Source organism: Symphalangus syndactylus, chromosome 3 (genome assembly GCF_028878055.3).
Source record: "Symphalangus syndactylus isolate Jambi chromosome 3, NHGRI_mSymSyn1-v2.1_pri, whole genome shotgun sequence".
In the NCBI taxonomy this organism is placed as follows: Eukaryota; Metazoa; Chordata; class Mammalia; order Primates; family Hylobatidae; genus Symphalangus; species Symphalangus syndactylus.
This window is the reverse complement of record NC_072425.2, coordinates 53,846,192-53,871,439: the sequence shown is the minus strand read 5'-3', so window position 1 is coordinate 53,871,439 and position 25,248 is coordinate 53,846,192. Positions and strand designations below refer to the sequence as shown.

The following is a 25,248-nucleotide window of genomic DNA, read 5'->3' as shown; positions in this document are numbered from 1 at the left end:
GACACTGTCTGTGATGTATTCAGATGCTCTGGAAACAGATGAAATGGCTGGGCGTCTAAAAAAAGGATAAAGTTCACCTTTTCATGAATCAGGAATGTGCCCCCTTTCTAAACAAACAATGGTGGGGGCTGGTCTTGCTTTAAGAGACCTTGCTTTCTGGCCCATGCACTTACATGTGGTAGAGCCTAAAGAGCAAGTTTAGATGGGGACTTTAACCCAAGTGTCCAAATTTAAATGTCAATAATGGTGGAGAAATGGGGCAAGGGCAGTCAAAGTAAAAAAGTGTTTGTAAGAGTTTGGGGCTGGATGCAATTTTTGGCATAGAGGATGGCAGAAGTACTCGGCAGGGGATGTTATACTTTCCTAACTCCCTGATTACCATGAGCAGTGAGGGGTGACCTCGGACTCTGGCCAGCTCACAGAGAGATTGGCTAAGGTTGCACTTCCCTAGAATCTACCTTGTCCTTGAAGTGGTGGCCTCAGTCCACCCTGACTGCCGTCATAGGTCTCACTTAGTGGATCCCAGATGCTGTTATGCTTTTAAAGTACACCTGGCATTATTCTCAGGTGATGTTCAGGGCAGCTCAGCAGGGAAAGAAAATGCATTGCCGCTGAAAATTAGGAGTACAGCTTTGCCAGGCTTGGCAGGCTGCTTGTGCGTGCGTAGCATGGTGACCCCAAGCCGCCATCTCCAGCAACCTGGTACTGAACTGTGCACACAGAGCCCATGCAGCTTAGAATCGATGTGGTTTGTGATCAGGAGGACATCACAAATCCTGGCCATGGATTTGATGCTTTGTGGAATCAGGTTTGCCTTCAGATACAGCTGACATTGCCAGAGCCTCTGAAAGATAAGGGCTATTCCAAATGCTGCAGATGCCACCTGAGATTCCGAGACCTCCCCTCCCCACCCTGGGAGTATCACTCTACCACAATTGTGACTGACAGGGAAATTATCTCATTCTCTATCTAGAAACCACCGAGGGGGCAGCCACAAAGGCAGCAGGCAAATTGTGGGTAGATGCTTCCCTGCCCCTGCTGCTGCCGTGGCTCAGGAGAGGAGCCTGGCCTGGGCCCCAGGGCATCTTCTCCAACCCCAAGTGTTAGTGCTACAGGGAGAGCTAAGTGTCAGCAAGAGGGAAGTGTTATTCATGGATTTAGGAGGATGTTTATTCCTAAGTCTTGGCTTAATTCTCCCAATGCCCAAACTAGAATCGTCAGAACCATTGGCAAGTAGGCACTGGCAGCACTGGACCCTGGGGAGGGCAGCCCTTGGGCACATGGCAGCCTATGACCCTTTACTGCAAGTGTTCTTTGGTCCAGCCTGCAGCTCCCTTTGCAAGGCTTCCCTTCCTGTAGGAGGGTGAGGAGGGTAGAGTTTAAATCATTGTGATACAAATGCAAAAACTTCGAATTAAAAATGAACTCGCAGTGGGGGAGTTTTTTGCATTTAACGTTGATGCTGATCTATGTACTTCTGCCGATTCTTCTTTGTGGTGTGTGTTTAACAGTGAGGAGTGAAAGGTGGGTGGGAAGAGGGCAGGGTGCTGCAGCCAGGGGCACCACCTCCCACTTGGCTCCCAGGTGGGTGCAGTGAGGCTGCTGAATGCCCTTTGGGCTCGTGGTGCATTCTTGTGACTCAAGGAATCAGGATGGGAGCTGCTGGGCCGACCTCTGTCCTCCATGGACGCACTAACAGTGGGCACTGTTATTTCCAGAATGGTCCACCAGGGGGAGACTGGGGAGGGAAAGCAGTCTACGTAATATTCACTGGATGTTTACCAGAATTACCGCAAAGTAGAGCAGTAGAACAGTTTCCTTAAGAGAGTATTCTTTCTAAACGTATTTTCCCGCCTGGAGATTTAAGATGGAACCTGAGTGAGGTTTACAGGCAGGCAATGTCTTTCCCCTTGGTTCCCACCCCAGTCCTCTCTGCAGGGGTGCATTTCAGTGAGTTCTGCAGGCTTGGAGGAGTCAGCTCCAGGGCACAAGCCCCAGTCAAAAGGAAATCATGACAATGGCCCATGCCCCAGATTAGAAATCACAGCTCTTTATCAGACTTTGATTTATTTCCCAACAAAGCTATATTTCTGAAGGTTACAGTGTTTCTAGTAGTGACCTCAAACAGGGTTGGGGGAGGTGGGGAGATGTTCTGAAACTTTTGAAGCAGCTGTGTTTGTCTGGGGTAATACCTGAGCTCGTTGCCTCATGCCAAGGAAATCAAAGATGCAGACAAACAAGAAGTGAGTTTAAGAGCAGAGGTTTAATAGGCAAGAGAAAAGAGAAAAGCTGTCTCTCCTGCAGAGAGATAAGAGCTCCCAAGTGGTTCTTCCGGTTCCATGTCGAAATGCACAGGGTTTTATAGACGAGCTTGAGTCTAATTTACATAGGGCCTAAAGATTGGTTGGACCAGGTGGGCCATTTACATAACACGAAAAGAAACTGGCCACCCCACCCTAATCTTTTATTATGCAGATGAGGTCTCTACTTGGCCGACAACATCATGTTGCCGGTTTTTTTTTTTTTTTTTTTTTTTTTTTTTTGAGACGGAGTCTCGTTCTGTCACCCAGGCTGGAGTGCAGTGGCACGATCTGGGCTCACTGCAAGCTCTGCCTCCCGGGTTCACGCCATTCTCCTGCCTCAGCCTCCTGAGTAGCTGGGACTACAGGCACCTGCCACCATGCTCGGCTGATTTCTTTTATTTTTATTTTCTTTTTTTTGTATTTTTAGTACAGTCAGTGTTTTACCTTGTTAGCCAGGATGGTCTCGATCTCCTGACCTCGTGATCCGCCCGCCTTGGCCTCCTAAAGTGCTGGAATTACAGGTGTGAGCCACCACGCCCGGCCATTACCTGCTTTTTTTTTTTTTTTTTTTGAGACGGAGTCTCACTCTGTAGCCTAAGCTGGAGTGCAGTGGCACCATCTCGGCTCACTGCAAGCTCCGCCTCCTGGGTTCACGCCATTCTCCTGCCTCAGCCTCCCGAGTAGCTGGGGCTACAGGCACCTGCCACCACGCCCAGCTAATTTTTTTGTATTTTTTAGTGGAGGCAGGGTTTCACCGTGTTAGTCAGGATGGTCTCGATCTCCTGACCTCATGATCCGCCCGCCTCGGCCTTGTTGCCTGCTTTTTTACTGCACACGTGGCAACAAGGAAAGTGGAAGAGGGAACCTCCATGTTGAATATCCCTGGCTCCAGGTGTCCCTTTTCTATTGACACAGCTGCTGGCATTTACCTATGCAAGCTTTTAGCTTGCTTAGCTATGCTTGCAGCTTGATTTTTCAGGCTGCTTTTTGTTAGAAAAGACATGATTTAGGAGCTGCTTTTTATTGCAAGGAAACCTTACAGAGGACTCTGTTACCCTCACTGTCTGCCTAAATAATTTCTTTCTAGCTCTGTATCACTTTGTCTGAACATAGGAAATTCAATGAGGTGCAGCTGAATGAAAAAAAGGAAAAGATTCCTTGGAGCAGGGCCACAAGGAGAACTCAGAAGCGCCAAGGGCTGGTCCTGCTAACCCGGGCTATTGCTCGAGGCCCTCTGGAAGATGCAGGGGGTCCCTCACTGCAGGCCTTGTCATCAGTTCCAAGGTGTGGTCCTGGAGGGAATTCAAAGGGACTTCCCAGCCTCAATGACAGAGCCCTGAGAAGGCAGACAGCATCCCTCAATCTTGTAAGACAGCCAGAGATTATCTCCAACTCCTTTTTAGTCTTAATGGGCTCTTCAGCTGGACCTAGAAACCAAATTGATACCAGGCCAGATTAACAAAAGAAAAGCTTACTAATTTTACTAGTTTTGCATCTTTATGGGGATCCTCACAAGAGAGTGAAGTCTAAAGAAGTGGCCAAAACAAGATGCTTTTATACTTTTTAGACAAAGAACCGTACATTTAAGAAGAAATGACAGGACAAATAAAATCTGGCTAGAAGGAGTAAATTTTCTAGAGAAGGCACTAGGAGATATGAGGAGAGTGTAAAACCAGTGGAAGATAAGGGATACTGTGTTAAATATGTTTACTCAGGCCCATTGCAACTCCAATCCCCAGTCTCTGATGATAAGGGGCATTTTCTCATCCTGCTACAGGGAGGATCTCCTTCCCAGAAGAGTCTTTATGGCTTGCTGCAGGCAGGAAGAGACAGATCAGCTCGTCCTTTCGGAAACTACAATTTATCCAATATTTTCAACTCAAAATAATCAATATCCCAATCTGGCATATTTTGGGATGGCCCATGCTTCACTCTTTCCCCCTCTCACTTTCCTAAGAGGAAACACAACATCAGAGTCCTGCCCCGTGCAGGTCACTCAAGGAGGCAGCGTGAAAGCCAGGAAGGAAACACTGGCCCTAAGAAAAGCAGGAATCAGGAAGGCTTCCACTGTAGTGTTTTCCAGAGACAAGTCATGCTTGGGGTGATTAAAGACACCAATGGGGAAAGCCCTTGCAAATGGAGAGAAGTTGGTGCTGTTGATCCTGAAAAACAGTCTCCTAATAGTCCCAGCCCTCCAGTGGGGGCCTCTGCCGAATGGAGAAAATTCCTGGGCTCTCAAGGTTCTCTGAGAGTCAGGGAGGCTCTAGATGCGGCTCAAATTCCTGTTTAAAGATCAAGAAGCCCAAGATATAACATGAATTCCCAGGACCTTGGTGAGATCTCCCCTGGCTCCCTGCACAGCCTCAGCCCCAAGGCTTTCCTCTGAGGGGCACATCCTCTGAGAGCCCTGGGTCATTCACAGGGTCGGTGGCCACTGCCGGAGCTCCTGCTATGCAGGCTGCCACCCCAGGTGCAAGTCTCACAGAAGCCTCAGACCCTGTCCTTATCAGACCTTATAGTTTGGGCTGGGGCAGACAGGCAATAAACAATAAGCTAAAAATAAGTGTGTCCTATGGTGTGTCTTAGGAAAGCGATGACTCCAGTGGGAATTCTAAGCAAGGAGGGCACAGGGGCCTGGAGGATATCACGTGTATGTGTGGGGTTTTTAAAGCCCTCTCGTGTTGAAGTAGTTTCTCACAGTTGCCTGCAGCACAGAAGCATATTGGAGCTTTTAGAACGTGGTGGATTCAATGAAGGGACTACAGGTGGTCCTAGTATATTCTCTGTTTTGTTTTGTTTTGCTTTGTTTTTTCATTTTTTCCTCAGTTGTAAACAGCCACCCTCTCCAAGGTGATATATAGAGACAGACAGAGAGAGCAGGAGGGAGGTAGATGAAGGGAGAGAAGGAGGGAGGGAGGGAGAGAAGTAGTCTCATTAGCACAAACCCAGGTATGTTTGAAGGGGGTTTATCATGAGTAACAAAAGATGCTGCTTTCAGCCCAACAATCAGGAAATTCCAAAGGTTTTAGGAGCTCTGTGCCAGGAACCCAGGATAAAGACCATATATCTCTTTATATAAAATCACACATGGAAACTTTAAAAGAGAACAGAAAATTATGGGGAGGGAAGCCTCACACTTCCAACAGGGGCTCCAGATAGGCCACCTTTAGGGATTGCAGCTGAGACCTGCAGGCTAAGAAGCAAGGTTGAGTGTAGGGATGAGGGGAGAGGAGGAGGGTCACTGGGTACAAGGGGCAGAGCAGAATCTGCACTCTGGCCTGAAAGCAGAGCAGCAGGCCAGGGCAGGGCGGGAAGTTGGGCATGCAAGGGCACTGCATCACCCTCCTGCTGCTGAAGCACAGCTGTGTCCCAGCTTTCTGGAGGCAGCATCTCCCATAGATGTACAGGAGAAATTTTCTAGGAGACCTGACCAGGTGTTTTTCCTGAGGACGAGTCTGTATTCCTGTTTCCTTGCATTAGTTTGCTCCTTGGCTGCTGGGCAGATGAACCCCCAGAGCAAGATCCAAAGGTGCTCTTTGTACCATTTGGATCCCCACAGTTGGAGCAGAGCCCCGTTTTGCAAAGATGCTAAAGTGTGTTCTCTTTGACTGTAGAAGTTTAGGAGCAAGACAGAGGCTGTCCCTCTGGGTGGACACATGCTCCTAAAACAGAGGCTTGGCCACCATTTCCCCTCCAGGAACACACTTGGTGGCCAGAGACAAGGCCCCTCTCAGTGACACCCTGGGAGGCCCGTGTCCCCAGACATGACCACAGATGGCTGACCACACTGATCAATTTGAGCAGTTTTATCATTTTGCTCACTACTGAAAGCTATAAGTGAAACCATGTATTTTGATGCCATTTGACAAAGCTACCCATTTTGATTTGTAGAAGCCACTCTGCTCTTATAATGATGAGTGAGTCTTGGTCCTGATGCACGTTCTATGGCTGTTCTCTTGTGTCAACATTGAACCATATGAAATTGCCATTGACATAGGTCAAAATGGCTGAATGTGGACGGTTTCCTACAATTTAATCTCACATTCTGTTTCACTTTTTCACTTATTGTATTTCAACTTCACCCACTTGCAATATCCAGAAATCTTGCAAAATAAGAAAAATAACTTCTAAGTGAGGATCGATTATCAGGGTTTTAGTACTTGCTTCCAAGTGATCTGTACAGGATGTCTGTGTAAGAGAAAACAGAAGTGTCTGTAAATGTTTGTTTAGAGACTGCGAATTGTTAACGCTTTTGCCTGTAGTTTACTGACATCAGTGCCTCCCTGGCCAGCAGTGGCAGTAAGGACTGGCTATATTAAGGTTGATCATAGACAAGCCCTGGGTCTTTGCTTCTGCCATGCCATGTTTTGAGTTTTCCTAAGAACCCGTATCAACAGCTCATTTTCAGAAAATCCAGAGCCATCGATTAGAGCGTGGAAAGGGAGAATTAAAGTTATGTTCTTATTTCTTCTCTTAACAAGATTACGAGTCAGATGTTGACTATATCTGCAGAACATTTGCCAAGTATTTTCAGACACCTGTTTTGCTAAAATCACAGAGAGACAGCCTCTTTGTGTTGCCTGTGGCACAGAAGCATATTGTGTGCCGCATATCTGAACCTGGGGCTAAAACACTCCCAATTCTAATGCAAAAAGTCTCCTACTTTAAGGTGGACATGAATCACCTGGAGGTCTTGTTAAAAATGCAGATGTGGGTTATTTAGGTCTACAGTAGGCTGACACTATTTCTGACAGCCTTCTGGTCTCGCTGGGGCGGGGGCACAGGGACCACGCTGTGAGCTGCAGGCCCTAGAGTCAGCCACCAAGGAGCAGCATCACTGGTACTCAGCCTGAAGAGGCCCCACTTGTGATCAGCATTTTTTCACAAGCACATTGACAAACAAGAATGCACCTCTTCCCATTCCAGTGTGGAGAACAGGCCCGGATTTGTAGCAGTGGAACTGCGGCTGCGCAATTACTACTATGACGTGGTGAACTAACCGCTTCCGCACCTGTCGGTGGCTGCCTTTGATCACAGGAGCAATCACAGGAAAATGTATCCAGAGGAATTGATTGTCAGCCACCTCCCTCTGCCAGTCGGGAGAGCCAGCCTTGAATGGAACATGCCCGTGACTTGTCACCCGAAGCCTGTCCCAGGACTCACCCTCCACAAAGCAAAGGCAGTCCCGGGAGAAAAGACGGATGGCAGGATCCAAGGGGCTAGCTGGATTTGTTTGTTTTCTTGTCTGTGTGATTTTCATACAAGTTATTTTTACAATCTGTTTCCAAATCCCTTTCATGTCTTTCCCCTTCTCTGGTTCCTGGGGTGCATTTGTTACTCATCGGGCCCAGGGACATTGCAGAGTGGCCTAGAGCACTCTCACCCCAAGCAGCCTTTTCCAAATGCCCAAGGATGCCTTAGCATGTGACTCCTGAAGGGAAAGCAAAGGCAGAGGAATTTGGCTGCTTCTACGGCCATGAGACTGATCCCTGGCCACTGAAAAGCTTTCCTGACAATAAAAATGTTTTGAGGCTTTAAAAAGAAAATCAAGTTTGACCAGTGCAGTTTCTAAGCATGTAGCCAGTTAAGGAAAGAAAAAAAAAAAAAAAAAAAAAGCCTGGATACTGCTTTTGCTGTCTCTGTTATGAGATGAAAGACTTACATGTTTGTGATAAAAGGGGACCATTTGAATGAATTGGCTTGGCTTACTTTCCCCCTGAAATCCTCTCTCCTGCAGACTGTCTTGAAGACCTAGTGACTGGTAAATAAAGCCCTGCATGGAGGCTGCACAGCAGGGGCAAGAGGCCCGAACCCCAGCGTCTCACTGAGGACAGCTTCGGGCTGCCTTCCCCTGGACGTGGTCCACACCTTCCTCTCCTCCACAGAGAGGCTGCTGCCAGAATCCCCTGTTACTTTCTGTGTCTGTAATGGGGGGACAGCACAGGGATCAAAGCCATCTAAAGACTTTCCAAAGAAAGTATTAATTCAGAACAAGCCAAAGACCCTGAGCCTCACCACAAATAGGCCTTTTGGTGTGTGAATTTGAGTTGAAGATACGAGACCGGAGAATGATTTTCTGGTCTTAACTAATCCTTGTCTTCATGTTTGATCTTAAAGAAGTCATCACCCATTGATTTCAGTTTTGCTGTACCTCTTGAAAGTTAAAGAGACATCTCAGCACTTTAGGAGGCCGAGGCAGGTGGATCACTTGAGGTAAGGAGTTTGAGACCAGCCTGGCCAATATGGTAAAACCCCATCTCTACTAAAAATACAAAAATTAGCTGGGCGTGGTGGCATGCGTCTGTAGTCCCAACTACTCGGGAGGCTGAGGCAGGAGAATCACTTGAACCCAAGAAACGGAGGTTGCAGTGAGCCGAGATTGCGCCACCGCACTCCAGCCTGGGCATCACAGCGAGACTCTGTCAAAAAAAAAAAAAAAAACTTAAAGAGATAATTTAGCCATCATTCTTATGCCAGCAGATATAAATAAACTTGGACCCATCCAGTCTTCAGCTAAACCTGAGACATTTTAAAGTGCATGGACAGCCATGGACAGGGGATGCAAGGCATGGAGCAAGACAATCAGTACCCATGCTCAGCCACAGAAGACAGGAGTCCCTCATATAACTTGTGTTTAGAAGTTTTTGGAAGCCATGTACACTTTTTGAAATCACACTATCTGGTGGTTTAATCATATTTTTAAAGACAGAATCCCTGAGTTCTGAGCAGATTCTCAAAACACATTTAGAATCCCTGAAATTAGAAAGATCAATGACAAAATATCTGTCAGCCAGGCCACAAACAGGTGTAGAATTATGAAAGGAGTGGTTGGATGTGCCAAGTTTGGTAAAGTGGTGACTGCATCTGAGAAAGAGGCTGTGAGGCTGAATTCTTGGTGGCTTCCTTCTGTAACTTCCAGAGGGAGTCTTCAACACAGGCCCCATGCTCGTAGGAATACAGTAGCACCTATGTAGGAAGTGTGTGGAGTTTTCTGTCTTCTTTCTGTGTGATTTTTGGCCTTTTTATCAGCACTTCTCCCCTCCCAGGAGCCTGGGGATGCCAAACATCCAGAATGTGATGGGGCGAGATGGGGGCAGGGGCCTCACCTCCCTGCAGAGGTCTGGCCGGGTCTCCTTGTCCCTGGACAAGCTCCTGAGCCTCTCCGCTTGGTGGAGCAGGCACCTGTGTGCAGAATTCCCACTGTGGCCAGCACGAGGAAGTCTTTTCTAGTGAAAATGTGTCCTGTGATCAGGAATAATTATCCTTTCCCCTGCAGCCACCAAGGAGGGCAAATAGAGAAAGGTAACTTAATTGAAGGATTGGTCATGTGAAAAGGGCTACATTTGGGAAGCTGGGAAAGGCCTCCAGGCTTCTACAGCAGCTAGCTTGGGCTGGATTCTCACCCCTAGGCTGCCTCTTGGATTGTTCTACCCAAGCTTTTCCCTGGGGTCTGGGCTCACTCCATAAGGTAAGGTGCCTTTTACCTTATGGTCCTTCTTTAGCAGGGAACAAAGGAGCATCATGGACAGGCTGCCCTAGCGGCATCACATTGGCTACTGAGGCCCTAAATATCTTGTCCCCCAGCAGGGCCGAGTGTTTCTATCACAGAAAACAGTGCGTTCAGTGGTGAAAATCGTTGCATGCATGTTTTCATCTGAGCATGTCCTTCTCCCATACTCCCTATCAGCCAGCTCTGCCTGTAGTTGCTGGATGGTGATTGCACTTGGACATCAGTCCAACGACTGCAAGTCTGCCTGGATTATCACTTGCAGAGGCGACAGCTGCATTGTCAGGCCTCCCAGCCCTGCAGAGGGCTCCCTCCACTGGTTAGCAGTGTGTCGTGTTTTCCATTCATTTCAGAAGAGCTACATTGTGTCACTGGACATTTTTAAAAACTGGGATTTTTAATAAAAATTTAAAATTTGCTTTGTGATGATTTTCATGGAAGTTATTAGGATATGGTAAGTCACACTGTCAAATACTGTCAAGCAGCATTGTCAAAGGGGTAGCTAAATGTTTTTTAAAACATTAAGTTCCTGCCATGTCCCAAAAAAGTGAATGTGTTGGCCGGGTGCAGTGGCTCAGGCCTGTAATCCCAACACTTTGGGAGCCCAAGGCAGGAGGATCTCTTGAGCCCAGAGTTTGAGACCAACCTGGACAACATAGTAAGAACTTTAGCTCTGCAGACATCAAAACATTAGCCGGGTGTGGTGATATGCGCCTGTAGTCCCAGCTACTTGGGAGGCTGATGCAGGAAGATTGCTTGAGCCTGGGAGGTCGAGGCTGAAATGAGCTGTGATGGCACCACTGCACTCCAGTCCAGGTGACAGAGCAAGATCCTATCTCAAAAAAAAAAAAAAAAAGTGGATGTGCACAGGTCACTCAAAGTTGTCTGTGACATTCCACCACACAGAAGGGGGAGGCCCATCAGGGAGGGCCCTGTCCTGCCCTGCCTCTGTCTTTTATTCATGAGCAGAGCATCTACCCAGCCAGGGCCTGACAGCCCATGGCCTACCTAATAAAAGACTGAGGAGACCCAGAAATCCCCCATCAGGCCAAAGCAGGGTTGTGGGTTTTGAGCTATCCCTTTCTCTATGAAGACAGCCTAAAGGGAACTAGGGTAGGCAAAGAAAGGATTCCAGAGCCCCAATTTCTGCCTGTTCTAAGGAGGTTGCACACATGCACAGGCACACATATACATCCACATGCACACATGCACAGAAGGCATGCACACGTGTACATATGCACACATGCATATATGTCAACGCATACATGTATATGCACACATGTACATACACGTTCATGGGCACAAACGCACACATTTACATGTACACATGCATCCACACACATAAGCACATGCACAAATGTACACATACAGACAGTCACATGTGCACACATGTGCATACATGTACTCATACCTGTACCCACATGCACACATATACATACACATATGCAGAGACGGGCACACATACATGCACATGCACACAAATACACAGAACATACATGCACCACACAGTACACATACATATACCAAACACCACATACACCTTCACACACCACACATACATGCACTGTGCATACACACACTATGCCATACACACACACCACGCAAGCACACACACACAAAACACACACACCACTGCACATACTGAACCTTACTCCAAATAACCACTTAAAAATCCATGTGAGGCAGTGGTCCTGCAGTGGACACACCCTCATGTCTGCATCCATCTTCATCACCACCCTCTCTGGGGTCAAGCACTAAGGGACTCTCCCTCACAATCTTCCATCCTAGCCTCCCCTGGGTTCCCTCTGCTCTTGCCAAGCCAAGTTAGGTTTGGAGGAAACAGTGAAGTTGGCTGGGCCAAGGCTCCCTGGGTCAGCTGGGAGATGGGAAGGACACAGGCTGCCCGATAGCCCAGTGGCCTGCAGGGGGCCGCTCCAAATACAGTGGGGTGGTGAAGCGCCCTGAAGTCAGAGAAGAACACAGCACACAACAGACCACTAGGCTCCAGCACTGACTTTAGGCACATCCTATAAATTGAACCCCCGAGCACCACAATTTCAGCTGAGGGTGCCTGCACTGACACATGTAAGTGCCAGCACAGTGGCCTTATTCTAAAAATGTCAAAATGTCAGCAGATGCCATGGTCTGTGCTGTTCATGCCAGTGGCCAACTGCTGGGAGGAATGCTGTGGGCAGCAGACGGCGTAGGCCCTAGGACAGCTCTGGAAATAAGCACTGGCCTTTGGCTTCAACCCCAGGGAAGGGGAAACTCTTGTGATAATGTATCACTGCACTGCAGTGTAAGATGGCTTTACCACTAGCCTGAGCTGCAGCAGAGAAGCGGTTTAAGACCCTCGGGCTTGTCCTTCGGAGATGAGGAGGGACTTTAGAACTGGTCAATAAATATGTTCTCATTTCAGGGAGGAAGGGAGCACTTTGAAAAAGGCAGATTTTGGTTTTTGAAGTATCTTTTAGTTTGTGATAAACAATGCAGTGTCTCTTTTCTTCTCTTGGTTACTCGCTGGTGGTCTCAGGGTGGAAATTCATCCATGCTTCTGGGCAAGCAACCCTACCGAATTATTACCTCCTCTCTGGTGTTAGGCTGCAACAGGGACCAACACCTCTGTGTTGTGGGACCTCCCACCCCTTCCTGCTCCATGCTCTGTCTCCTATGGCCTGAAATTTCCAAAGAGAAGCCCCAAAAAAGGCATTTCACAGTGTCTTCCAGGATATGAGTCTGGAAGGTGGAGACATGCTGTGCAGCACACAGTTTCCCTGATTAAATAACTTAGAAAACATGGCCAAGTACATTCACAGTGCTCATTAACCTACTAATAGCTCTAAAGAGCACTGTAACCAAGACCTTTTCACGGAGCTTTTCTAGCTCAACATTTTCCTGACTTCTTTGGCCACAACCACTGGGTGCTCAATACCTATTAGCATGATAGAGTGCTGTTCCCCCCACACTCACTGGGAAATGTGCTTAGGGAGCGTTAGGGAGGCATCTCTAAAGTGCAATGGTCATTTGGTCCCCTGAAATCACACCAAGGAAGCAGGTATCTGTGTTCTTATTAACTGGAAAGTCAACCCTGTCCTGTCAGTTCTCAAAGGTTAGTTTACACATCCTATGTTCTTTCACTCTCTCTCTCTCTCAGATACACACACACACACACACACACACACACACACACACACACACACACTCTCTCTCTCTCTCTCTCTCTGTCTCTCTCCAGGACACATAGAATCAATCTTTCCTCCAAAGAAAAGGAGGAAATGATGACAACATTTTGGTATAGAAAGGTGTGGGCGGCAAGACACCCAGGTGGCGAGGCAAGAGACTGAAGGCATAAGCTGTTCCAGTATAATAAAGAAAATAATAAGAATAAGAATAGTTATGCTAGAAATAGAATATAGATATGATTATATATGAATATTATTAGTCATTAGCTTGTAGAGTTACTCTTTGTTCTGTTATTATAATAATCCCCATTCTAGAATTATAACCTAGGAAAAACCAGGCCATATGGAGTTAGGAGCTGAAGGGACATGATGAGAAGTGACCAGAAGGCAAGAGTGTGAGCCCTCTGTCATGCCCAGATAAGGGCAACTAGAGGGCTCCTTGGTCTAGTGGTAATGCCAGTGCCTAGGAGGCACTGTTACTTGAGCGGGAAAGGGAATCTCCCTTTCCCTGGGGGAATTAGAGAACACTCTGCTGCATCACCTCTTGTGGGAGGCCTGACATTAGCCAGGCCCATGCACAGCCATCCGGAGGCTTGAACGTCTCCCAGTGATGCTGTGCTTCAGCGGTCACACTCCTTGTCCACTTTCATGTTCCACTCTGTACACCTGGCTCCTCCTTCTAGATAACAGTAGCAGAATTAGTGAAAGTATTAAAGTCTTTGATCTTTCTGATAAGTGCTTAGAAGAAACGATGATGTATGACGTACGCTGTCCTCTCTCTCTCTGCCTCAGCTGCCATAAAGGGAAAGGCCCCCTGTATGGTGGACACGTGAATTGTGTGACCTTATCAATCATTGGAGATGACTCACACTCCTTGCCCTGCCGCCTTGCCTTGTATGCAATAAATAGCAGTGCGGCCAAGCATTCAGGGCTACTACCTGTCTCTGCATCTTGGTGGTAGTGGTCCCCCGGGCCCAGCTGTTTTTTCTTCTGTCTCTTTGTCTTGTGTCTTTATTTCTACAATCTCTTGTCTCCACACATGAAAAGAAAACCCACAGGCCCTGTAGGGCTGGACCCTACATCTGGCGCCCAATGAGGATTTCTCTTTCGTTTTGTGAAGGCGTGCTTCGAGTATGGAACACGGTGGAGAGCATCAACAACAGATTCCTGAGAATTGCAGTCAATAAGCTTGGTGGTAAGCTTGGGCACTCAGAGTATCCTGGGACACCATGGGACAGGCCAGTACTAAATACTCGGCTTATTTAAACTTTATAAAAACTCTCCTTAAGGAAGGAGGTGTAAAAGTCTCTACTGATAAGTTAATCGAATTGTTTGAGGTCGTAGATCTCCTTTGCCCTTGGTTTCCTACTGAGTGAACTTTAGAAGTCGAAGATTGGGATGAGATTGGTCAACAATTCAAAATTGCTCATAAAGGGGGACATATTATTCCTCCCACCATTTGGTCAATCTGGGCTTTGGTTCACTCTATTCTAGATTCCTTGCAGACTCAGGAGAACAACATGGAGACTAACCCCTCTTTCCTCTCCTCTGAGGAGGTTGAGGAAGTCCTCAGTTCTCTTTCCCCTGAGGATACTGCACAGATTGAGGCCATCATTTTACAGACGGACCTCCATTCTGACATTCCTTTGACCCTGCCACCTACACCAGAGCCTACCGCACCCCCATTATCGCTTTATGATGAACTTTTACATGATTTAAATGATCTCATTTCCCCAAACCAACAAAATCCAACCGAAATGCATTCTCAACAGCCGTTGCGACGGGACCCTCCTGTCTTTCCTCAGACCTGCTGTAGGGCCCCTGACCTTCCATCTGTGCAGCCCGAAAATGAGGCTGTGCAGCCTGCAAAAGAGGCTCTAAACTACCTTTCTATGCAGCCCAGTAATGAGGCTCTCAACTCTGTCCCTGTTCAGCCCTGCTATAGAGCCCTCAACCTTCTGCCTGTTCAGCCCGGTAATGAGGCTCTCAACTCTGTCCCTGTTCAGCCCTGCCATAAGGCTCTCAACTTGCTGTCTGTTCAGCCCAGTAATGAGGCTCTCAACTCTGTCTCTGCTCAGCCCTGCTGCAGGGCCCTCAACTTTCCATCTATTCGGCCTGGCAATGAGGCCCTCAAACCTATCCCTCCACAGCCTGGTTATCCATCTCTCACTTCTGTTTCTCCTTCAGCAAATCAGGCTCCTTTGAAGCCTCAGGGTCCCTTGAAGCCTGTCCCGCAGTTACTGCAGCAGCCTGGACCTCAGGCCCCTGAAAGACCTGCCCAGCAGGTAATCTCACCCCAACCTGGCTTACAGGTTCTCAATTCTTCCTCCGTTCAAAACCCTACCTTCTTTTCTCCTTCTGGTCCAGTCACTACTGCAGTTGCCACCACCGCCATTGCTGCTCATAAGCAACAAGTTTCATACATCCCTCAAGATGATACTCCTCTTATGAGAGCCATTGCGCAGGCAAGAGAATTTGGGGCTCCTGAGGCCTGGCAATTTCCTGTAATTTTACCACCTCCTATACCTGCCATCCCTGTGGCACAAAATCATCCACAGCCAGCTGACCCTGCTCAGCAGGCGGCTGATCCCGCGACTCCTCAAGATCTACAGCCTGAGAATCAGGTCCCTCAGCCTGAGAATCAGGCTCCTCAGGCAAATAATCAGCCCCCACAACTGCCTGCTGCCATGGCGCAGCCAGTTCCAGGTATATTTACAGTCCAGGCAGCAGTCCAACCAGATCCTCTTCATCCAGGCCAGGTTCAGCTATGCCCTGCTACTTGGGAAAGTTTTTCTTTTAAATTCCTCAAAGATTTCAAAGCATCAGTGAAGCAGTACAGCACCAACTCCCATTTTGTTCGTTCTACATTAAAGGCCCTAGCAGAAGGTAAACATTTGGTGCCCTATGACTGGAAAATTCTAGCAAAGTCAGTCTTATCTAAATCTCAATATTTACAATTCAGGACTTGGTGGGTTAATGCTGTCCAGGAATGCATTCGTCTTAATCAGGGCTCTAATCCTCCTGTTAATGTTATGGCTGACCAGTTACTGGGAATGGGACAATGGGCTGGAATTCGAAACCAAGCTATACTAAATGATGAGGTTATTGAACAATTACGAAAATGTTGCCTAGATGCTTGGGATAAGATTCAGAATGATGGTAAAGTATGTCGATCTTTTACGGCCGTTACACAGGGACAACAGGAACCCTATCCAGACTTTATTGCCCGTCTTCAAGATGTGACAGAGAAAGCCATCGCTGATAGCCATGGCCAACAACTTGTTGTAGAACTTATGGCTTATGAACAAACAAATGCAGACTGTCAGGCAGCTATTTGCCCCATTAAAGGCAAAATTCCACCAGAAGGTGATGTACTCTTCTCCTACGTTAAAGTCTGTGAAGGCATGGGGGGAACTCTACATACAGCAATGGTCATGGCACAAGCCATGGCCACTGTTAGAATGCCTGGATGATTCTCTGGCAAATGCTTTCAATGCGGCCAATCAGGGCATTGTAGAAGAAATGGTCCTCAGCTTTCAGGCCACCATTCTTTTCAACGCCAACAACAAAACCCTATACAGCAACAAATCTTGCCCTCCACTCTGTGCCCACGATGCCGTAAGGAAAATCATTGGGCTGCTCAATGCCACTCAAAATTTGACATTGATGATAACCCTTTAAAGCCATTCAACAACCAGGGAAATGGAAAGAAGGGCTGGCCCCAGTCCCCTCCAAACAGTGGGCATTCCTCAACTCACAGCCTTTGGCTGCCAGCCAGATGAGCACTTTCCCAGCCCAATCCATTCAGCCTGCCCCCAAGTTCCCACTTCAGCCATTTGTACGACAGGATCTAATGACTCAGCCCCAACACAAATCTCAGTACAATGCTTGTCCCCTGCCACCACAGGCTCAGCCGCTGTAGATCTCTGCTGCACTCGAGATATTTCTCTCTTGCCCAGAGAGCCACGTATTGCTCTTCCCACAGGTGTGTGGCCGTTTGCCACCTGGCACTGTCAGCTTGCTTCTTGGTCACTCAAGCCTAAATTTAAAAGGTGTTCAAGTACATACTAGTGTAATCGACTCTGATTATTCAGGTGAAATTCATATTGTCATTAGCTCTGCGGTACCTTGGTATGCAGCAGCAGGAGACCGCATTGCTCAACTTCTTACACTCCCTTACATTCCACTAGGATCTAGTTCTTGTAAGAGAACCGGAGGTTTCAGAAGCACAGACTTTCAGGGCAAAACAGCCTATTGGGCCAGCAAGATTTCTGATACTCATCCTGCGTGCTCCATGCATATTCAAGGAAGGAAGTTTGAGGGAATGATTGACACGGGTGCTGATATCTCCATTACAGCCTTACATCAATGGCCTAGACACTGGCCCAAAGAATACATGTCCATAGCATTAGTTGGTGTTGGTCAGGCTTCAAGGTTTATGAAAATTCCACTATTTTACACTGTGCGGGCCCAGAGGGACAGACTGGTACTGTTCACCCCCTCGTTACACCTATTCCAGTTAATCTTTGGGGAAGAGATCTTTTACAACAATGGGGGACACAGATTTCTTTCCCACAAGGTAATTGCAGCCAACAAAGTAAAGACATTATGGCAAAAATGGGATTTGTTCAAGGTGCGGGTTTGGAAAAATCAGCACAAGGTATTACTGAGCCTATTATACCTATTCATAAATCTGACTCAATAGGACTTGGTTATTCTTTTTAGAAGCAGTCACTATCAAGCCTCCAGATCCCATCCCCTTAACTTGGAAAACTCAGAAACCAGTTTGGGTAAATCAGTGACCACTCCCTTAAAATAAGTTGGCAGCACTCCATATTTTGGTCCTTGAACAATTAAAATCGGGACACATAGAGCAATCTTTTTCTCCTTGGAATTCACCTGTTTTTGTTATCCAAAAGAAATCTGGTAAGTGGAAAATATTTTCTGATCTTAGGGCAGTAAATGCTGTCCTTCAACCTATGGCAACCTGGCTTGCCATCCCCCATTATGATTCCTGAGTATTGGCCACTTATCATCATTGAGCTTAAAGACTGTTTCTTTAACATTCCTCTGGCCCCCTCAGGACTTTAAAAAATCCACAGGCCCTGTAGGGCTGGACCCTACAGAAGGGTACATAATTTCATGTTTCATTAGAGAGTGCTTTTTAAGGCCACTTGTTATTTTGTAGCTTTGCAAAATTAAGCGGGGAAAGGAAGAATGCTTTCTCAGAGCCCCACCCACCAAACCCAGCGAGCCTGCACTGCTATGCCCATCACATCCCGACAGATGACACATGTCCAGCATTTGCCTGAACCCCTACCTCACAGCCTGTTGCTGCCACCGCCCCCTTATGGCACATCACACAGCTAAGAGATGCTCACAGCCCCCACGCAGCTCAGCTGGGGATGTTTCCAGGAGCTATTTTTCCTTATTAGTTAAGCATTATTTTACCAAAGCCATGAGTCATAAGACTTTAAACATCTGCAAATCTTTAAGATCTTTGAATAACTCAGTTTTCCACGACTATCATCAAACTGTGAAACAATGAGTGAAAAATGTATTTTGTTCGTAAACAACTCATCCTTCTTCATAAAAATAAAGAGCCAATGTCTCATACTGTTTGTTCTCCACAGCTCATATCAAATGACATCATAAATTTCTGTCAACCAAGCCCGCTGGAACACAGTGAGGTGAACACGCCCCTTCTTGTGAACAGCTGCTTTAGTTCTTTCCTTCCCTGAAGCAGGAGTAGAGGGAAAACCTCAGCATCCAAGGGTAGTGAACAGGTTAGGAAATGGAGGGCCCATCACTATCAGGAAAATGGTTTTGCTAGAGTCCTTATCAAGTGGATTGTGCCAGAAAGAAAGTGACCATCATAGGAATAGGCAAGTCAGCCTTGCCAACTGCACAGGACATGACCTTTCCATTTCCTGATGAACCTGGAGGTATAAGGTCACACCCATAGCAATGGCTCCTCTCATACCAAAAGCGCCTGGTAAAGCACACTTTCTGGACACCGGATGTGTTCCCGGGGATACCACCTGCAGCCAGTGGCATCCAGGTGGGCAGACTTACACAGCAGCATGCTGTCCCTTGGGGCATCGGTCAGAATTTAGGGACATAAGCTGCCCAATGCACCTCCATCCATCACCTCTCTTCCCCCTCTTCTTGCTTCTTTCATTATTCAACCTCGAAATAAAAAAGAAAACAAGATGCTTGGTCAAGCCAATCCCAACTACCAAGACTTTATACCTCATGCTACTGTGTGCATGGCAGGAAATCTCAACAGAACGGGGGCGAGGAAAGACTCCTCGGACAGACCTCAGTGGACCAGGATCTGAGCAGGATTTGCTCGCCTTGGAAATAAGCCAGACCTCCCAAGATGGAGAGAATTTAAGTAGAAGAGATTCATGAAAAGAAAAATGTCGCCCAGTTAATGCATGGCCATGAACAAACAGCCATTTTAATTGGCTTATTTTTCTGCAGCCAAAACATTAGACACTTGTTCATTCAATCTTCTCTTTTAAAACTAATGAGATATCCATTCCTTAATGTCATGCTATGAATTTTTTTCTCAGCATCGCCCCAGTTCTTTACTCTTGAGCACTAAATAGTAGTTTTCTAGAAGATGCTTTTTTTCTATTTGCTACCAGGGCTTCCCCTAATGGGCCCGTGGGTTCGTCCTGTTCAGAGTCAGTACTTCTGTGTGTCAGGATTTTAAAATGCACGGTCTAAAGTCAGCAAGTGGGGCCTGTATGCTTTTGTAATGTCCTCCCAAGGAATCTGTGTGTGTGTGGGAGGGGGTGTATGTGTGCATCTGTTTGTGGTATGTGTGCGCCCGTTCATGATGTACGCATGTGGTTTGGGGGGGTGTCTGTGTGTGTCCATGTGTGTCTGTATGTTTGCATGCATATATGGTGTGTGTATATGTGTGTATCTCTGTGTTGTGTATCTGTGTTTGTATATGTGTGGCATGTGTGTGTCTATGTGTGTAATGTGTGCATGTGGTATGTGGGGATGTCTGTGTATACATATGTATGCATGTTTATATATCTGTGTGTGTATGTATTTGTGTGTGTGGTGTGTTTGTGTGGCATATGTCTGTGTGCATCTGTGTGTGGTGTGTATTTGTGTACTTGTGTGTATGCATATCTGCATGTGTATACCTGTGTATATCTGCATGTGTGTGTGTATGTGTAGTGTGTGTGGTGTGTGTAGGTGTACCTGTGTGTTTGTGTGTGGTGTGTGTGTGTCTCTGTTAAGCAGACGTCTTTGTCCTTTCATTTTTCAGACCTTCGTATGCTCCCAATATTCCTCTCAAAGTGAAAATGATCTTTTATTGTTAACCAGCTTGGTCATCGTTTTTCCCCATTTGGGTCATGGTGCGTAGAACTGGTTTTCCATCTCGCTAGCATCCACGGCAGTTAGCCCTTCCCCAGTGGATCTGGACATGACGCCCCCACTCCCATCTCAGACTGCCTGCTATTGGCTCTATGATAGACACCACCATTACCACAGTAAAAATAAAACAATGGAGAAGCCATTACTTAGGTCCCTAAAGCTCAGAACAGGCCAGTACACTTTTACCTAAGCCTTCATGAGAGCCAAGCGCCTCCACTCACAGTGAAAGGTCTGCCTCTCCTGCACAGCCTAAGGAAGGACCCTGCCCCTGCCCCTCTGGGACGTGCAGAGGGTGGGAGGGCACTGAGCAGCACCCATGTCACACCCATGGGTGCTTTCTCATGGAACCTGGGCTTGCCAGGACTGCCTGTCCTCCTTCAGACAGCGTCTGCCCTGCCACGGCCCGGAGTGAGAAAGCAGCCAAGCGGGAAGCAGGCTTTGAGCCTTGAGACAGACTCCATCTCTCTTGTTTCTCACATGGTCTCCTGCTGCATGGCCTGAAGGAGGGGCGCCAGCCCAATGACTCCCAGCACTCAGGAGTGTCGGCAGTTGCCAGGGCCCAGTGTGGCTCAAAACCATGCCCTGCCAGGCTCCTGGTATGGCTGGTGGGGCAGGGACGCTTCCCAGGTTTTGGCTGATGTTTCAGGCCACTGGCAGTTCTTGGAGATGCCTTCTTAAAGCCAGAACAGGCTTCTGTAGGAGAAAAAACACAGACTATTCATCAACGTCATTTGACAGTGACATTAGAGTCTGGCTGTCACTGTCTCCCTGTCTCCCCATTCTCAGCCTTTGGAGAGTGAGTACCCAAATGAGTACCCAAGGATCAAAGGACACTCAATGATGCCCTCCAGCAGCTCATCGCTAACATGCAAATGACTTTACAATCAAAACATCAAAACATGTGAATGCCCAGAGCGTTGCTCACACATGCAAATGCTTTAGCTTGCTGTGATAGAATAGATGCATGCTATGTTATTTTTGAACACTGTAATAGAAGTTGCATTTGCATACTATTTTATAGCTCATAAAGCCTTTTCAGGTAAATTTTCTATTTTAAGTCTAAAAGCAACCAGCTTTAGAGATAGTTGCTATTATTAACTCCTCATTTTACAAATGAAAAAGCCAGTAAGTAGGCTGACTGCTGACTTAGTGGAGAGCATCAAAAAGAAACAGCAGACTCCCATTTCTTCCTAGAACATCGCTGGTTCTCAGGCCCAAGTGCCCATTAAAAGCAGCCGTGGCCTTAATAGTGCTGGTGCCCAGGCTCTGTTCCCTGAGAGCCTGGTGTAATGGGTCTGGACTGGGACCAGAGACCAGGCACTGAAAATCTTTCAAAGTGTACCCGGGGCTGGGTGCAGTGGCTCACACCTGTAATCCCAGCACTTTGGGAGGCCTAGGTGGGCAGATCACTTCAGGTCAGGAGTTTGAGAACAGCCTGGCCAACATGGCAAAACCCTGTGTCTACTTAAAATACAAAAATTAGCCAGGCTTGGTGGCATGCATGTGTAATCTCAGCTACTCAGGAGGCTGAGGCGGGAGAACTGCTTGAACCGAGGAGGTGGAGGTTGCAGTGAGCTGAGATTGCACCACTACACTCCAGCCTGGGCAACAGAGTGAGACTCCATCTCAGGGGAAAAAAAAAAAAAGTGTACCAGGAAGTGAGGCCATCACTGCTACTCCTCCCTGCTGTCAGGGCTTGGACCTTAGAGATGTGGAACCATTTGGGACCCTGGTATAGGAAACTGAGGGTCAGACCCAGACCTGAGTTCTAGCAGGTTGGGTTTCTTCATTCTAGGCCAAGTAGTGTTGGCCTGAAGTTTTGAATGCTGGGTCACCGAATGCCCCATAAATTCCAAACTGGCTACAAGATCAGGGTCTCTGATTCTTTTGGCTGAAAGAAGAGCCAGCTCAGTAGTTTTTCCTGTTAAACCTCATCTCCTTTCTGTGACTTAGAGTCCTATGTTCTGTGGAAGAATGAGAATCTACAGACAATCTGTAGCACAGAGAGGTCCATGTCATGCCCAGATTGTCAGCTCAGCATGTCCGGGAACAGAGCTAGGAGACTGGCCACATCCTTTCACCTCTGTCTGCAAAGTCACACAGATAGAGAGCTTGGATGCCAGGTGAGGCCTGAGCTGGACATCAGGAAGCTGTGGTCAGGCTAGTATGGCTCTCTGTAAGAAGGTGGATCATTTGAGGTTAGGAGTTCGAGACCAGCCTGGCCAACATGGTGAAATCCTGTCTGTACTAAAAATACAAAAATTAGCTGGGCGTAGTGGCACGTACTTGTAATCCCAGCTACTCAGGAGGCTGAGGCAGGAGAATCGCTTGAACCCAAGAAGCAAAGGTTTCAGTGAGCCGAGATTATGCCACTGCACTCCAGCCTGGGCTACAACAGAGTGACATTTCGTCTCAAAAGAATCTCAGGTGGTCTGTGGAGTCCAGGCCTTGCTTGGGAGAAGAACCCAGGAGATCTCAGCCTCAAATACCATTAACATCACCATCTCTGTCCCTGGATAGCTTTAGAGACGCCCCAAATGAGCAAATCCCAAGGGAGTTTCAGCCTAAAGTGATTCCTTTCCCAACATTCCCCTGGAGATTTGCATCTTTAGTGCTGAGCTGCAACCAGCCCCATTTCAGAGGCGCTATTATCCTGGCATGATACCTCACTCACCAGGAGAACTAAATCTCCTTTATGGCTATACCCAGACCAGGGCAGATTCAGGCTTCAGGAGCCTGATGTGCTCACAATGCTCAGGTCTGATGCTTATTTGATTTTTTTTTATTTTACTTTGAGTTCTGGGATATATGTGCAGAATGTACAGGTTTGTTACATAGGTATACATGTGCCATGGTGGTTTGCCGCACCTATCAACCTGTTATCTAGGTTTTAAGCCCAGTGTGCATTATGTATTTGTCCTAGTGCTCTCCCTCCCCTTACCCACTACTCACTTGATTTTTTTTTTCTTTTTTTTTTTTTTTTTGAGGTAGAGTCTCACTCTGTCACCCAGGCTGGAGTGCAGTGGCACAATCTCGACTCACTGCAAGCTCCACCTCCCGGGTTCACACCATTCTCCTGCCTCAGCCTTCCAAGCAGCTGGGACTACAGGCACCAGCCACCATGCTTGGCTAATTTTTTGTATTTTTAGTAGAGACTGGGTTTCACCGTGTTAGCCAGGATGGTCTCGATCTCCTGACCTCATGATCTGCCCGCCTTGGCCTCCCAAAGTGCTGGGATTACAGGTGTGAGCCACCGCACCCAGCCTCACTTGATTTTTTGAGCCCTCTTTAGGAAAGAGAATTTTGAAGACCATCTTATTAGGAACGACCATAACTGGCTCCACCCAAGCTGTATCATGGAGTTAAGACTTGGTCCAATAGTTGGGAGATACAACTCCCCACACTGTCACTGAGTATAAGACAGCTACAGGCTTAGGCTCAATAATACAGGAACGCTAGTAAATTCGATTCTACGTGATTCTACATGACTCCTGTTGAAAAAGAAAAGGAAAAGTGTGGTGTGTGTATAACTGAGTATGCTACATTGTATCAAGTCTATGCCTGAGTGGATGGTGGCCTTGGCTACACTACATGGTTGACAACAATGTAACCCCACATCAAGTGACTGTAACCCACAGCCTACAGAGCTCACACTGCATGTCCTCTAACTCAGCTGTCTTTTCCTTGAATGTTAAAACAGACCAAGGCTGGCCAGGCACCACGGCTCACACCTGTAATCCCAGCACTTTGAGAGGCTAAGGCAGGCGAATTGCTTGAGCCTAGGAGTTTGAGACCAGCCTGGACAACATGGCCAAACCCCATCTCTACAAAAACTACAAAAATTGGCAGGGCGTGGTGGTGCATGCCTGTAGTCTCAGCTACTCAGGAGGCTGAGGTGGGAAGATCACTTGAGCCCAGAAGGTTGAGTAGTGAGCCATGATCACACCCCTGCACTCCAGCCTGGGTGACAGAGCAAGTCTCTGTCTCAAAACAAAAGTGCCTGAGGCTATTCCAATGCCACAGCAAGGAACATGGAGGGGGGAAAGGCAGTCTTAGCAGATTGCAGATAAAATTTCTTACTTCTGGAAATTTTGTTTTAAAAAGCAACTTATTGCTGGGTCCCTTTCCAGGATCTTGGTAGGAGCCCATGCAAACTCAGGGTCTTGAAGTGAATTATATTGCATTAGCTTTCTGGTGAATCCACCTATGCCCACGGCGAATATGATGGTGAGGACATGAGTGTTAGCAGACAGTGAGTGAGAGAGGAAGAGGGAAGGAGGGAGGAAGAGAGGGAGGCAGGGAGATAAGAAGGCAGAGAGAGAAAGAGGGGGCGGAGGAGAGACAGAGGAGGTTGTGACTGGGTGGAGGTGGAAAAGCAGCAGATGGGGAGTGACCAAAACCAGGAAAGCAGTCACATACTTTCCTGCTAGGGACATGCTCTGAAGAGTCCGGCAACAGTTCTGCCTGGATCCTTAGTCCTTCCTTCTGCAACCCCAGGCTGGGACCCCTGGCGCTCAGCCCCCACTGGTTCGTCATCGGCTGCCTGCTCCCAGAAGGCCTCCTGTGGGCCCCGTACATTTCCCACCCTCTTTTTCCCCAGGCCTTATCACCTGTGGATAGAACCAAGGTCAGATTCATAGCAGGGGTCAAAATGTGCCCCGCCACTCTCCTCCTACCTGCTAAAGCAGAACCCCCATTGCTGGGCATCCGTGGGTCTCACCTGTGGCTCCAACAGGCTTGGTGTTCTTGAGGACAGAGAGAGACACTGCTGGGCAGAGACATGCGGGGCCACCTGCCCTGAAGTCTGTACGGAGAACAAAGCCCAGCCTGGCCGCTCTGTGCTCACATCTCACGG

General features: G+C 47.6%; 2 protein-coding genes across 29 annotated transcripts in view; both read left to right on the top strand.

The window, feature by feature from the left end:
- SYK (spleen associated tyrosine kinase) overlaps nt 1-25,248 on the top strand; it is a 121,053-nt gene that overhangs the window by 87,391 nt on the left and 8,414 nt on the right. For 22 of the 28 annotated variants that reach the window (XM_055271995.2, XM_055271992.2, XM_063636915.1 and 19 more), the window contains one exon: nt 7,230-7,849. The exons of the other annotated variants lie outside the window; for them this stretch is intronic. In XM_055271995.2, the coding sequence (XP_055127970.1) occupies nt 7,230-7,302 (73 nt within the window). In that variant the 3' untranslated portion in view covers nt 7,303-7,849. Of the gene's footprint in view, nt 1-7,229; nt 7,850-25,248 lie in introns of those variants that run through there. 28 annotated transcript variants of the gene reach the window in all.
- On the top strand, nt 10,222-20,934 carry LOC134736297 (endogenous retrovirus group K member 113 Gag polyprotein-like). Its single transcript, XM_063636922.1, has 2 exons — nt 10,222-14,187; nt 15,180-20,934. The coding sequence occupies exons 1-2, from the start codon at nt 14,085-14,087 to the stop codon at nt 16,463-16,465; spliced, it is 1,389 nt and encodes a 462-aa protein (XP_063492992.1). The 5' UTR covers nt 10,222-14,084; the 3' UTR covers nt 16,466-20,934.

Excerpts from the sequence above, each read along its gene's own strand:
- LOC134736297 (XM_063636922.1), top strand. The coding sequence starts at position 14,085 with ATGAGGATTTCTCTTTCGTTTTGTGAAGGCGTGCTTCGAGTATGGAAC. Across the intron at positions 14,188-15,179 it reads TGCAGTCAATAAGCTTGGTG|CAAATCAGGCTCCTTTGAAG; the intron begins GTAAGCTTGGGC and ends TTTCTCCTTCAG.